The 12,246-nt window shown below is 38.4% G+C and overlaps 2 protein-coding genes across 18 annotated transcripts in view; one reads left to right on the forward strand and one right to left on the reverse strand.

Annotated features, from left to right (window-relative positions):
• LOC131328830 (uncharacterized) overlaps positions 1-12,246 on the reverse strand; it is a 79,462-nt gene that overhangs the window by 27,767 nt on the left and 39,449 nt on the right. The gene's annotated exons all lie outside the window — the stretch shown is intronic.
• LOC131328834 (uncharacterized) overlaps positions 404-12,246 on the forward strand; it is a 76,915-nt gene continuing 65,072 nt past the window's right edge. The window contains exons 1-10 of one of the 17 annotated variants that reach the window (XM_058361774.1): positions 404-526; positions 1,114-1,431; positions 1,471-1,520; positions 1,611-1,695; positions 1,828-2,214; positions 2,756-2,859; positions 2,989-3,050; positions 3,312-3,388; positions 5,017-5,306; positions 7,309-7,591. In XM_058361774.1, coding sequence (XP_058217757.1) covers positions 494-526; positions 1,114-1,431; positions 1,471-1,520; positions 1,611-1,695; positions 1,828-2,214; positions 2,756-2,859; positions 2,989-3,050; positions 3,312-3,388; positions 5,017-5,265 — 1,365 coding nt within the window. In that variant the 5' untranslated portion in view covers positions 404-493 and the 3' untranslated portion in view covers positions 5,266-5,306; positions 7,309-7,591. Of the gene's footprint in view, positions 527-1,113; positions 1,521-1,610; positions 1,696-1,827; positions 2,215-2,755; positions 2,860-2,988; positions 3,051-3,311; positions 3,389-5,016; positions 5,307-5,547; positions 6,521-7,308; positions 7,592-12,246 lie in introns of those variants that run through there. The other 16 variants (XM_058361767.1, XM_058361771.1, XM_058361770.1 and 13 more) reach the window with 16 other exon arrangements.

A 12,246-nucleotide genomic window follows, 5' to 3' on the forward strand; every position in this document is an offset into this window, starting at 1 on the left:
TTACGTGGTGAGCATGGTAGTAAGCGTGGCAGATCTCGGAAGAAAGCCACTCTCAGGCTCCGTTCCAGTTTCTTAGAAAAGAAACTTCTTGAAAAGAAAGGTAATTTTAAGCACAAAAATCATGTGTTTACGCAAATAATTTTTCTACCAATATAGATCTTGTTTGATATATTTTTTTGAGATCTTTTAAACTGTGTAAAAAAAATTTAAAATTTATTTTTCATTTTTATTATATTTAAATTTTAAATTACCTTCTTTAAAAAAAAAAAGTTTAAAAAGAAAGCGGAACGCCTTCTTAGTCCTTAAGGTTGCATCTGGAAAATGGGCTATTGTTCTCCATGCATTGGGCTAGTTTACTGGAGCGGCCCATACTTCGCCATAGATACATTGGGCTGGCCCACCCTTCACGGCATCCACCGCTTCTCTATCTCCTCTGTGACGGGATCCCTGGTGAAAACCCCGACCCACCACTTCTCTCTCTCGATTTCTCGAGATGTTTGATCAAAACAGCGCAGCAGGAATGGAGGTATGAAAGATCCCTCTTCTCTGTGTGTGTGTATGTGTGTGTGTGTTATCCGTATATGATCTACTTTAGGTGTCGCCCCAATCTCTTCAACTGATACTCCATGTATATTCCTAACTTTTTACCGAAATTTATAATTTACTTTAGCCGATAGCAAAAGGATTTTGGTATAGTTCTAAGTTGTAACAAAAATCCCATCCTTTTTCAAGTTATTTTCAGAACTTTTGGTTTTAATTTTGATTTCTTTCAGAAATTTAGCCTTATCTATCAATCTTATGGAGAGGAATTTCAGGGTAAGCAAAATTCGTTTTTGCTCTAGTTAGGATGAATTTTAATTGGGTTTTGTTCAATAAATTCATTTACTAAAAAAAAAAAAACTGTAGAAGGATAAATTTTAGGATGAATGTGATCGGTTTGTAACAGGTGACAGATTAATTTATCTTCCATCTGAAATGATAAGAAGGCAAACTTGTGTAAGAATAACGGAATATGGAGATTTTCATTTTGTTTTATTTTCTGTTATTTTTTTGAGCACGGCTATTTCGATTTGTTAACTTTCTTTTGTTCTACTCGTTGTTAACCATTGAAAGGAAGCGGGTGCTGATTGTGGTAGTGATGTTGATTTGGAAGAAAAGATTGAGAAGATCCTTGTTGCTGATGACGAGGAAAGACTGATCACATTGTTGACAAGCCCGCCACTATTAATTGATGGCACACCTCAATATTGCCGGGACCATCTTTTGGAGAGTCTCTGCATGAATGATGCCGTAAAATGTGCCACTGCGTTGCTGGAAGGAAAACTGGGCGGCATAAGACTGGATTTGGATGGGGATCACCTCTTGCATCGTGCGGCTAGATTTTGTTCATCGGACCTGGTCCAGTTATTTCTTCACCATAAAGCTCGAAGTGATACCAGATATTCTGATTATAGATATGATGATGGGAAAGATCTGAGGAATGGGTTGCGCCCACTCGATATAGCGTTTAACTTTGCAAGGTTAAAAAGAAGAAAACACACACATAGTACTTCTTATTCCTGATTTTGGCACTGTGTTTTTCATTCCATCTTATTTTTCCTATTGTGCAGAAGTCAGTACCCGTCTCTGGAGTCGTATCCATTTGGAGGGCAATCTAGTTTTGAAATGATACTGTATCTTTGCCAACTCGGAGCGGTTTGTTTGTTTTCATAGAATGCTTGCTTATATTTACTTTTTTTTAATCTTCAGCTGTCAAAGGTTTGGATATGATGTGGATGAAAGAATTAAGAGGTTTCCTCCTGGGGCTCTTTTATTGACTTGTTGCAGGGAAACATTGGGGATACTATTAAGTTTCTTGCATGTTCATCCAAGGACGTTGCAAAGGAAGCTTACCATTGTGCAAGGAAAGGAAAGCTCATTGAGTTGGCTCTCTTGCTGATTGTGGCTCGTGAAAAGATTTTGGTCCCTATCAATTTGGACGTCAAAGGTGGTGTTGGTTCAAGCGGAAGAACCACCATCCTGCATTGGTTACAGTTTCAAATCCTAATACTAACTCATGAGGAGAAATTAATGGGAGACTGTAAAAATGGCAAGTTAACTAAGATTCGCAGGAAGAAGATGGTTATGAGGTCAGCTGCACTATTGCTTGAAGTTTTTGAGAGGGCTGGTCATGCTATTGAGGAAATTATTCAGTACCTGTCACGTTCACCTTGCGTATGTGTTTTAATACCTCATATTCTGCTTCCTTGCTTCATAAGAGAAACAAGACATATTTGCCCAGGCATTGAGATATGAATACAGAGGGAGGACCGGACCGGGTAGCATACCGGTGAAGGGACCATGCAAATGGGTCACCGGTCCAACCGGTATCGAACCGTGATGTCATAATTGCATAATTAATTTATTAAAATTATATATAGCCTCAAATTTTACAAGGAAAATAAACCAAAGTCACCCGATACCAATATATTTTCACATGGTAGAAGTGTTATTCTTATAGTCCTACATCAGTGGCAAAGTAAAACATAATGCGTTGGCTTCCCTTTTGAAAGCTCCGTGCGATTCGTTTGAGCCTCGCGCATCCTGGTGTACAACTTTAAATTACTGGCTGCTTCGTGCATATTTGTGTTAAAGAGTAAATCATATGCCCTGAGCTTGTTTAGCACACTTCATATGCATGTCTGTGAAACGAGTCAGTCCAGAATGACTATCTGATACTTGATTTCATCAATTTATCATCTGTGTTCCCATATAGGCGAGAAGTGAAGAAGTGGGGAAACATGCTGTTTTCTGGCTTAAGGAAGCAGGATTTAAATTCAAGAATGGGGACTTTGATTTTAGCACTATGGACTGGTTTGAGTACGCAGTTGTTCAATATCTTTTTTTTCCAGATTGTGTTTCTTCTCTTTATGCACATTCATTCTTCTTATATCTCTTGTCGCAGTTAATGGTTAAACCTTGAAAACTTGTGTACCCTTATTGTGACAGCATTGCGCTTACTGATTCCTTAAGGACCAAGAACAGGATCCCTACCAAGGATGCTCCATCAGGTGTTTTTTCGTGCTTTAGAACTCTATTCTTACAATTAAATTATGGAAAAACAACACCACTGGGATGATGTGGCAGTGGCAATTCTGTAAATTGAAGCCATTTTTCTCAGTGTTCTGCACTCAAACTATGCATTGTCATTACTATTAAACAAATGTAACTTATACTTCCTAATTTATTATGATGAATTGAAAATGGCTCACAAACCTCAGTATACAAGCTTCTGATGACTTCATTTTTCTTCCTTTTTTTTTTTTGCACAGCAGAGACGAATTCCAGTCCTCGCCTGCCTTTGCCGCAGCAAAAAATTCCGGCTTTGCCCCTTTGGGTTAGAAAATTTGTATTTGTCATGTCCCTTACTATATTAATGTTATGGGTTCAATTGTCCTAGGAATTTTTTGGATTTGATGCTTTACACTATTTGCTTTCTGCTCTTTGTTTTCTTTTTTTTGGACTGAGATGATTTGTGTCATAGTAAACAACTTTTCCTTTCAGTGACTTGTAACTGATTGATTTTCTAGGGATGGGGAAGGGAAGGGGGAGGGGCGATAGGTGAATTAACCCAACATTTTTGTGGCCTAATGCCATGTTTTTCAGAGATATTTTATTGGAAGCAGAGGAGGCATGTGTGTTAGACTCTTATGCTCTTTGGATACTCCTAGGAGCATGTCCATTACTTCTTCAATGTAACTTAAGCGCAAAATTAGGCCCGTATAACCGTCTACTACTAAAAGCGTGTCCAGTACTTGTTCTCTGCATCTTTATTCAAAAAACCGGAATCATTGCATCAGACCTTTCCTGGTCTACGCCGACACTTCTGCGGCAGTTCTTGAACCATTAGAACACGTCCTACTTGATGAATCTCTTCCCCATAACCTTGTAATCTGCTTTCATCAGAATCCCACTTATGAACTTTAAGTATAAGTGAATCCATTCTGAATTGTAGTGTTTAGAATTGTATTGTGATGTCTGCAATTGAATGGTAACGTGTAGCATATCCATGTTGCCTTTAACCTAAATAAACAACTAGATTTTGTCTTCACATAAATCAAACGACTGTTTTTAATTTAGCCAAACACTCGTCTTCTTCCCTCCCTCCCTCCCTCTCTTTTCCGTTCATATTGCATTATAACAAAACCTTAGAAGCTACCACTCTCGTTATCATCTGGTCTTTGAACAAATATGGCAGTCAGTTCAGTCTTGCAGATCATGAGGATCTCATCGTTTCTCTTTTTCTTTGATCTGATCTTCTGAAGGCAACTCGCTGCCAGATCTGAAAGGAATTCATCCGACAAAATTTCTTCTCTTTTCAAACTTCATCATCCTTGAGTCAGTCGTGTCTGGCAAAAAATGTGCCGGGTCCCGTCCGCATGGTGCACCTGCCCCGTGTCTTGTTGACACTGGTACTTTGCCCAAAATGGAGGATCCATGTTGCATAGGATACGACATTGGTATGAGCTTGAGTTATGTGTTCTCTCCCATACCCAATTTAAGCACCTAGACCCTCAGTTTTATAATATTTGAGCTTGCTTTAGCTTTGTGAAGCAACATTTCTAGCCTTTCCCATGGATGGGGGGACAGAAATTTAATACTTTTTCTTAGTCCCATATGTATAACGTTCTCAGATAATAGGACTTACATTATTTCGCATACCAGGTATTACATTCTTACAAAAGAAATCCACCAGAAACACCCAGTATTCTAGCCGGATCAGTAGTATGTGGTTTTTGCACCGGTTTTCACCGAATACGGTCCGGTATTCACACCTTTGGTCCTGTACCCATAGCTGACTTGTAAACACGTCTTTCCCCAAAGATTTTAGTTTTGGATGATTAGACGCGCATCCGATACTCGTGCCTGAGCTCATGGTGGTGGTCTTTTGTTTGTAAGATATAGTACTAAGCACTGTGTTTTCGTGCTGCCTTATATCGTGAATAAGTTTTTGATATGGATTATTTGTTTGAGCAGGTTCTTAGTCCTTGGTCCGCTGCCCAGACTTCCCCTTTTCACCAAACCCGTGGTTTATCCTCTACGGACAAGTCACATTACACAAATCATATCCCAAAATCAATCTCTCGTTCTCATTATTCTGCAAGTTTGGATGTTCAAGCAAAGAAGCAAACTGAACCCATAGAGCAGAATGTTCCCCAATGCCTGTCCAAGGTGAAGCTTGCACGTTTTGCAAGGTTGCTTAGGAGGGGGATGAAAATTGCTTGATTCATGTACGAGCTCTTTGGAGGTCTCACTTGTTACTTTTGGTAAGGATTGTTTTCTTGCAGCTTCTGTAATGATTATTATGTGTTTCTGTGCATGCATGCTTGATGCTTCCAATGCCATCATGTCTATCGAGACCAGGTCGCCTCGTTCATTAGCTTACTTTTAATTATTTCGTTTGTCGGTGGTTTTTTTTTTTTTTTGAAAGGCTTCGTTTGTCAGTGTTGGAGCGTCCTAAGTAGCCCCTCATTCTGTGCACTTGCTACCATGATTGTTGCTTTGCAGCAGATTTGGGACTTGTCTTCCTTGATGTCTAAAACACCGACTAATTACTTGCTCTTAACGTCTACCAAAGGACAGCTGTTGGAAGTCTTAAGACTCGTTTGGGTGGTTTCAGTTGATGCTTTACATTTATGAAACCAGGGTGGGGTTCTAGGTTTTATGGAGACTACAGGGCGGCTATATCCAGCATGGCTTTCTTACAGTAGATGGATTTCCAGAATCAGGGCGCTGCAAGTGCTGGATGGGCATGTAATAACGGTTTTCAAGGGCTGGTTTCTAATGAGTTCTTTTGACTTAAGGCACCGTTTCATTTTTCACTGGATTATAGCATCGGGTTGGACTATAGACACAAGGAGACCACATTTCCTACATTTGGTTGCAACTAATTGCGGTCAACCATTACATATCCATCCGATACATTACCTAGGACGGTGTGGTATTGTTAATTCCCCTGAGCATTAATCGGATGGGATTGGTAATCTGATGGAGTTAATTTTGTATCGTTTCAAATTTGTTTGGGGTAATATTGATTGTTAATGGTTTCAATGAGGAAAAGACACCCACTGCCTCACTGAATGAGATAAACTCATCCTTCTATTTGTCTAGCTATAAAGGTACAATTGCTCTTATTTATACTGATGAAAATCTACGTCACAGTTGGAAATTTTCTAAACGCATGAACTTCCTAAGCCCTTGGTCTCAAATTAATTGTAGTAGTTTTGGCTGTGGAAAGGAATCTTAGCTAGGCTTAAATTGTTCCAAAAACTCCCCCAAAAAAGCGACAGGGACGACACAGTAGGGATGGCAACAGGTGATTAAAAAGGTTTTGAACTTTGTAGTTTCGCAAAAAAAAAAAAAAAAGTTTCAACCATTTCACACAGATAGTTTGGAGAAGGTTTATGGTGTTATTTCAAAGATATGTTAATTCTTTGAAAAGGACCTTGAAGACAAAATTCAGAATTACTTTTTTTTTGGGATAGTTTGGAGAAGATTTATGGTGTTATTTCAACGATATGTTTATTCTTTGAAAAGGACCTTGAAGACAGAGTCAGAATTCACCAACCAAATAATATCCTGAAAACTGAACCGGACAGAACGATAAGTTTTGTGTTACCATGACTTCCAAAACTAAAACATGCGCAAACTAGAAATAAACTGCCTTTCAAAGATTTGTTGCCTATTTATCATGAGATATTTGACTTTCCCTCATAGTACTTAATAATACTTAGTATTCTTCAAAGAAGAGGAACATGGGCTTTTCTGCTCCTAGATAACACCACTTCTGTTAGGAATTTGATTTCGTTCCAGCAGCTACGGCGTTGAGCACGTTACAGCAGCAAAACATAGTGAGATAGGTTGAAGCTGTTGAAGTCATGAAGAGCATCATGCTGACATGACAGTTGAACAGACTTACTGTCTTAAACATTTTCCAACAAACTAATGCCAGCCTCTAACTTTGTTATCTTGCCATTTCTTGGTGGTCTTTTTGGGTTAGACGAACATGCCTATTCAATGCTTCAAACAATTTATCAGGATTCTGCCAGCCTCGAACTCTGTTATATTGCCATTTCTTGGTGGTCTTTTTATGTTAGACGAACATGCCTATTCAATGCTTCGAACAATTTATCAGGATTCTAAATAGTTGAACTTTCTAGCCTTCGCATTTGTGAGATAATGTTGCTTTGTTTACTTTTAGTAATTGTTGCCTGGCACAACAGTTGACGAGAGTTGGCAATTGATCAAATGGATTTTGTAATTATGCAGTTGCTTGCGGAGTTCGTCTTGGTTGAATGTGGAAGATTTCCTGGTCAAGTTTAAAGGCTTTTATGGTCATATGTTATGTATGCATCTGTCCAGATGCTTGTGAACTTGTAACGATGGCATCACGCTCTTTGACCAACGATGCACATTCTGATCAGTATTTTGGTATTGCTCTTGTAAGGCTAAGACTTATGAATTGATGGAATGTATCTGTGCTTTGTGAACTTATCTTGACACTAAGCTCTTTGACGAACCATGCACTTTCTAATGTAGGAGTAATTCATAATTCTGGTCTTCTTATAAGTCTGTAACTTAGGAATTGACATGTATCTAATTTTGCAAATAAACTTTGAGTCGATGCATGTTCTGCTGCTGGATAATTTTTGAGTACTGCTAATTAGCTAGTCATCCTTGCTGTGCGTGTCAACAGAGTCTGCGCATTCCTTTTACTGTGATGTGATAATAGTTTGGGAAGCTTGAATGTGGTTGTAAATCCATCTCATCTTTTGAATATCTGGCTTGTCCTTTTAATGCCATTGGCAGGTTAGGAATGTAGTTGCAGTGGCCCTTATTCTCTGTGGAATTTTTTTAATACTACAGATTTAATTAGAATTGGGAGGAGGCGAATATTGAAAATGCTAGAACGGATGGTAGATTGATTTGAAAACCCTTGACCGGAAAGTGCTGCCTGAACTCTCTATGGTCTCTCCTGAGTGCTGCGCAACATCCAAAACTGTTTACTTGCCATTGGTTGTAAGTTTGAACTAAGTTTGAAAAGTAACTAGAGCGTGGAGCGGGAGCACGAGCAGAAACAGAGATGGGAGCTTGAAAACGGGGCACCCAGGGCGGGGCCCAGAGCTGGCCCTGCGAATAGGTCGGCTAGAGATAAAACTGGTGGTGGCAATCTCACTGAAGGCAGGGGATGGGTGGTGAGTTTGGGTGAGTGGGGGGAAAGGTGGAGGTGGCACAGTTTAGTGGAAGGAGGTTGCATGGTGGGTGGCTTACATTGTGGAGTACGGGGATTGGTGGCTCTGCTGGAGGTGAAAAGGAGTAGGTGGTTGGTGGTGGTATAATTGGTGGTGGGTCGGGATAATGGTGGAAGAGGAGATGGATAATGGGTGGAGAAGATGGGGATAACGAGGTGGTGATGGAGAGGGATGGAGGAGGAAGTGGGCTGCTGCCAGCCGGTAGAGAGGGGCGAGGGGACCACTGCTTTGAATAGCCTAAGCATCCTAGAAAAGTACTAGTAGCAACGAAAAAACACCCAAGTTGAATAAGACCAATACATTCAATGTCTTTTGTATCACGTAAATGATGGTTATTTCTCAAATATTTCCATTGTCAACACCCCCAACATAACTAGAGTGCAACCCATAGACATAAATACTACTCCAGTAATGAAATCGTTTGCTTATAAAACTTTCAAGCAATAAACAAATGCATGGCAACTTTACCGGCTAGTCATTACACTCTGTCATCAAATGTGAACTTTTAGTCAACGTTAGTTAAAAAAATACATCAAAGCAGTGGTGGCTCCACATAGAGAGCACCATGGTCACATAACCACCAAAAATAAATAAATTGCTATAATAAATGTAGAAATTTTAGGATAGCCCATGCTTTGAAATAGTTTGAACACTCAGTCCATACATCAATGAACACTCAATTCACAAAATTTTGAACACCTAGTCCGTACATCAATGACCACTGATCAATGGTAAAATTACGGCTCTTTATTTGAGACTGTTTATATATTTTTCCATCATATTTCTTAATATATAAATAGTCTAAAAAATTAAGTTCTCTAATTTTTAATCCGTTAGTGCGAAGATAGTATTTTTCTAATTATTTTATCCTAAACGGTTATAATTAATTTTTGGCTCTAGGGCTTTCATATGAGAGCCTTAAGAGAATCGTAGAATCAAATGAAGAATAGATACTTGATTATGAGAGCCCTATAGACAAATATTAACTATGACATTTTAGGATAAAATGATCATAAAAATAAGATCTTCGCACCGGTTGAAACAAATTGAAAATTGGAGCACTTAATTTTTTTACCATAGTGTTTAATATATAAGTAGTGTTAGTCTCTCTTCTTCTTCTTCTTGTTTTTTTTTTCCAGTCCATATTGTCTTAAACATAATCTCCTGATTTTTTTTTTAAAATTGCCGAATTGCTCTGTGGCGCCTAGGTGGGCTTGGTGCTTGGCGGTGGGTCGCCACCCAACTAGTGGCGAGCGCCATTTAAAATATTAGATAGTATATTGTAAATATTTTTTTGAACAGTACCACCCCGAAAAGTTCTGGAATTGCCACTGCATCAAAGGAACTACTTTCAGGAATTCACTTCGTATTCCATGGGCGTAGCTAGTCTCTAGTATATTTTCTTCACCCATGTTTTGGTAATACACTATATTTATACAATGGCCAGTCAAGAATTTGATCCGAGGAAACTAGTGAAAAACTAGGGATAGCAACTAGCACCACTTACCCCAAACCCGCCCCTCCCTAATTGGGGCACGTTTCTGTCAAACTTTCGAGTTTCGACATGGGGTTGGGGTAACATTAGAAAAAATGAATCGAGATCAGGTGCGGTACAAATTTAATGTTTCTTTTAAGCAAAAAAAAAGGAAAAAAATTATTCGTCAAATGCAAATACTACATTGGATCAAAGGAAGGTTCGGGTAGATATTATAAAATGCACCACTTACCCCCAAACCCTCCCCGCCCGAAATTTTTTCACACAAAATTTTATAATTTTACACATAAAATTATAATTTTGACACCTAATAATTTTATCGTTATACTAAAATATAGATTTGTACCGTTACATTTTCAACAATTCTTTTTACTAATTAGATTACACAATTTCTTCACATTTTTTACGGGGCCGGCCCGTCCCACTACGCCCGTTGCCATCCCTGCGATTTGAACAAGGTGCCTTTTTTTACCACAATTTTGGAGTCTTTTTTATTGTTTATTAATTTTTACACACCCAAACATATATCTAGTCACAAAATCCAAGGGCCCCACACACATCACACATTGTGGGAGATTATTCAGTGTCATTGGGGCACGACGTGGCGGCATCCTAAACCTCTCTCCACCACATATTATTGTGGCGGTGCCCCAAGACACACACACACTCTCTAACGGTTGACTTATTTAAAATTGCCTATCTGACTTGAATATTTGGGGATGACAAGTAAACATGAATATGACTACTCAGTGAGTCCGATTTTGTTCACCCTCACTAAATAAGGGTGAACATTACCCTCACTCCTATTGGTTCTTTTGAACTTGGTAGGTTCCACAAATTTTAACCATAGTTAGCATCAAAAAGCCAAAAATTATGGAAGTGATAATTATGAAAGGAATAACTGTTATGGAACTTTTTGTCTTTGCAAATTTATTCTCTGCGTTGCAAGAGTAAAAAAAAATGCTTGAGGAGTGATACTGCCGTGATCTATTTCTCTACAGATTTCTCTTGCCTTCTGTTCGTGAAAATATTATATTCTAGCTCTAGATCGGAATTGTTTGAAGAGGATTAATAAACTAAGGACAAAGGGAAAAATTATTCAAATGGAATAAATCTTATGACTCTGGTTTGGATCGGATGATACAACCTGCAGCGACGTTGCCGAAGCGGAGCAATCCAACGACGGCGTCCAGAAATTGAAGCCAAACTCTCCCATGCATGCATTCAATTGCTAATTAAGGGTGTTGTGTTTATTTTCATCACAGGCTCTTCCACCTCAACTAATGTCACAGAGTGTCAATTGGAAAGGATTTTATCTTTGCTAAAAATGCCGAAAGATGAGGAAGATGAAAGAACATGAGATAGATAGCCGATAGGGATCCGAGAAGATCGATAATGTTGATGCATACATGTTTTTCATATATCACAGTGGGTTGTTTTACGATTACATGTTAGGGAAAAAAACGAAATAATTTCTCATAAAATATAAAACTAGTGATTCTTCAACAATTTGGATTCGGCAATCACTGTGAATAGTCCAAATTCCACGCCCCTATCACTCTCAAGTGTTCTTTAATCAAGCAAAGCAGGGAATAATTTACCAAGGGACAAAAGATCGGCATAAGTTCTCACTTCAATAATTTTTGGATTCTTAATGTTAACTATAGCTAAAATGTGTGGGACATATAAGTTAAAAGGGAACCAATAGGATTGAGGGTAAAATTTATCCTCATTTAGCTAGGGTGAACAAAATTGGACTCTGTGTCGCACTGGTTTTTTTCCTTTCAAAAACATGATGTTAGAAGATTAGACATCAAATTGCTAAGAGAAGTGTCCATCTATATGTTGGGTAAAAATACCCGATCACCCACACAACAAAAGCATAAGGAAAAAAACAATCACACACTAAACTATCCTTGGTTAATACTACATTCACTTCAATCAACTGGGGCTAGCTTAGTTGGTCAGGATTCTTGCATCTTAATAAGAGGTCAGGAGCTTCGAGTCTCCACACGCAGAGTTCTTCTTTGAGAGGGTTTTTCTTTTTTTCTACCTTATAATGAGCTTATTTCTTGTATTGGTTGCCGACCCTAAGTGATTGGGACATAAGACTCGGTTTGGTTTGGTTTGGTTATTTCTTGTATTGGTTGAGTTGTTAAGCTTGATTGTCTCGTGAACTCTCACAATTGATATAGTATCCTGAGTTTGTACTTTGTACTTCATATCTTATGTAAAAATGATCTCTTCCATCGATTGACAAAAAAAAAATACTCCCTCCGTCCCAAATTGTTTGTCCGGTCCGCAAAATGAGGACTAAAAAATATTGCATTTCTCTTAAGAAAAAATTCAAATTTTTTTCATAAATTAAAAGAATTCATTGATATCTAGTAAATTGTTAAAAAAAACTTTTAATTTTTCTTGCAAAAATTATAATATTTTTATGTCTTTATTTTGCGGGTC

This window comes from Rhododendron vialii, chromosome 6a (assembly GCF_030253575.1).
Source record: "Rhododendron vialii isolate Sample 1 chromosome 6a, ASM3025357v1".
In the NCBI taxonomy this organism is placed as follows: domain Eukaryota; kingdom Viridiplantae; phylum Streptophyta; class Magnoliopsida; order Ericales; family Ericaceae; genus Rhododendron; species Rhododendron vialii.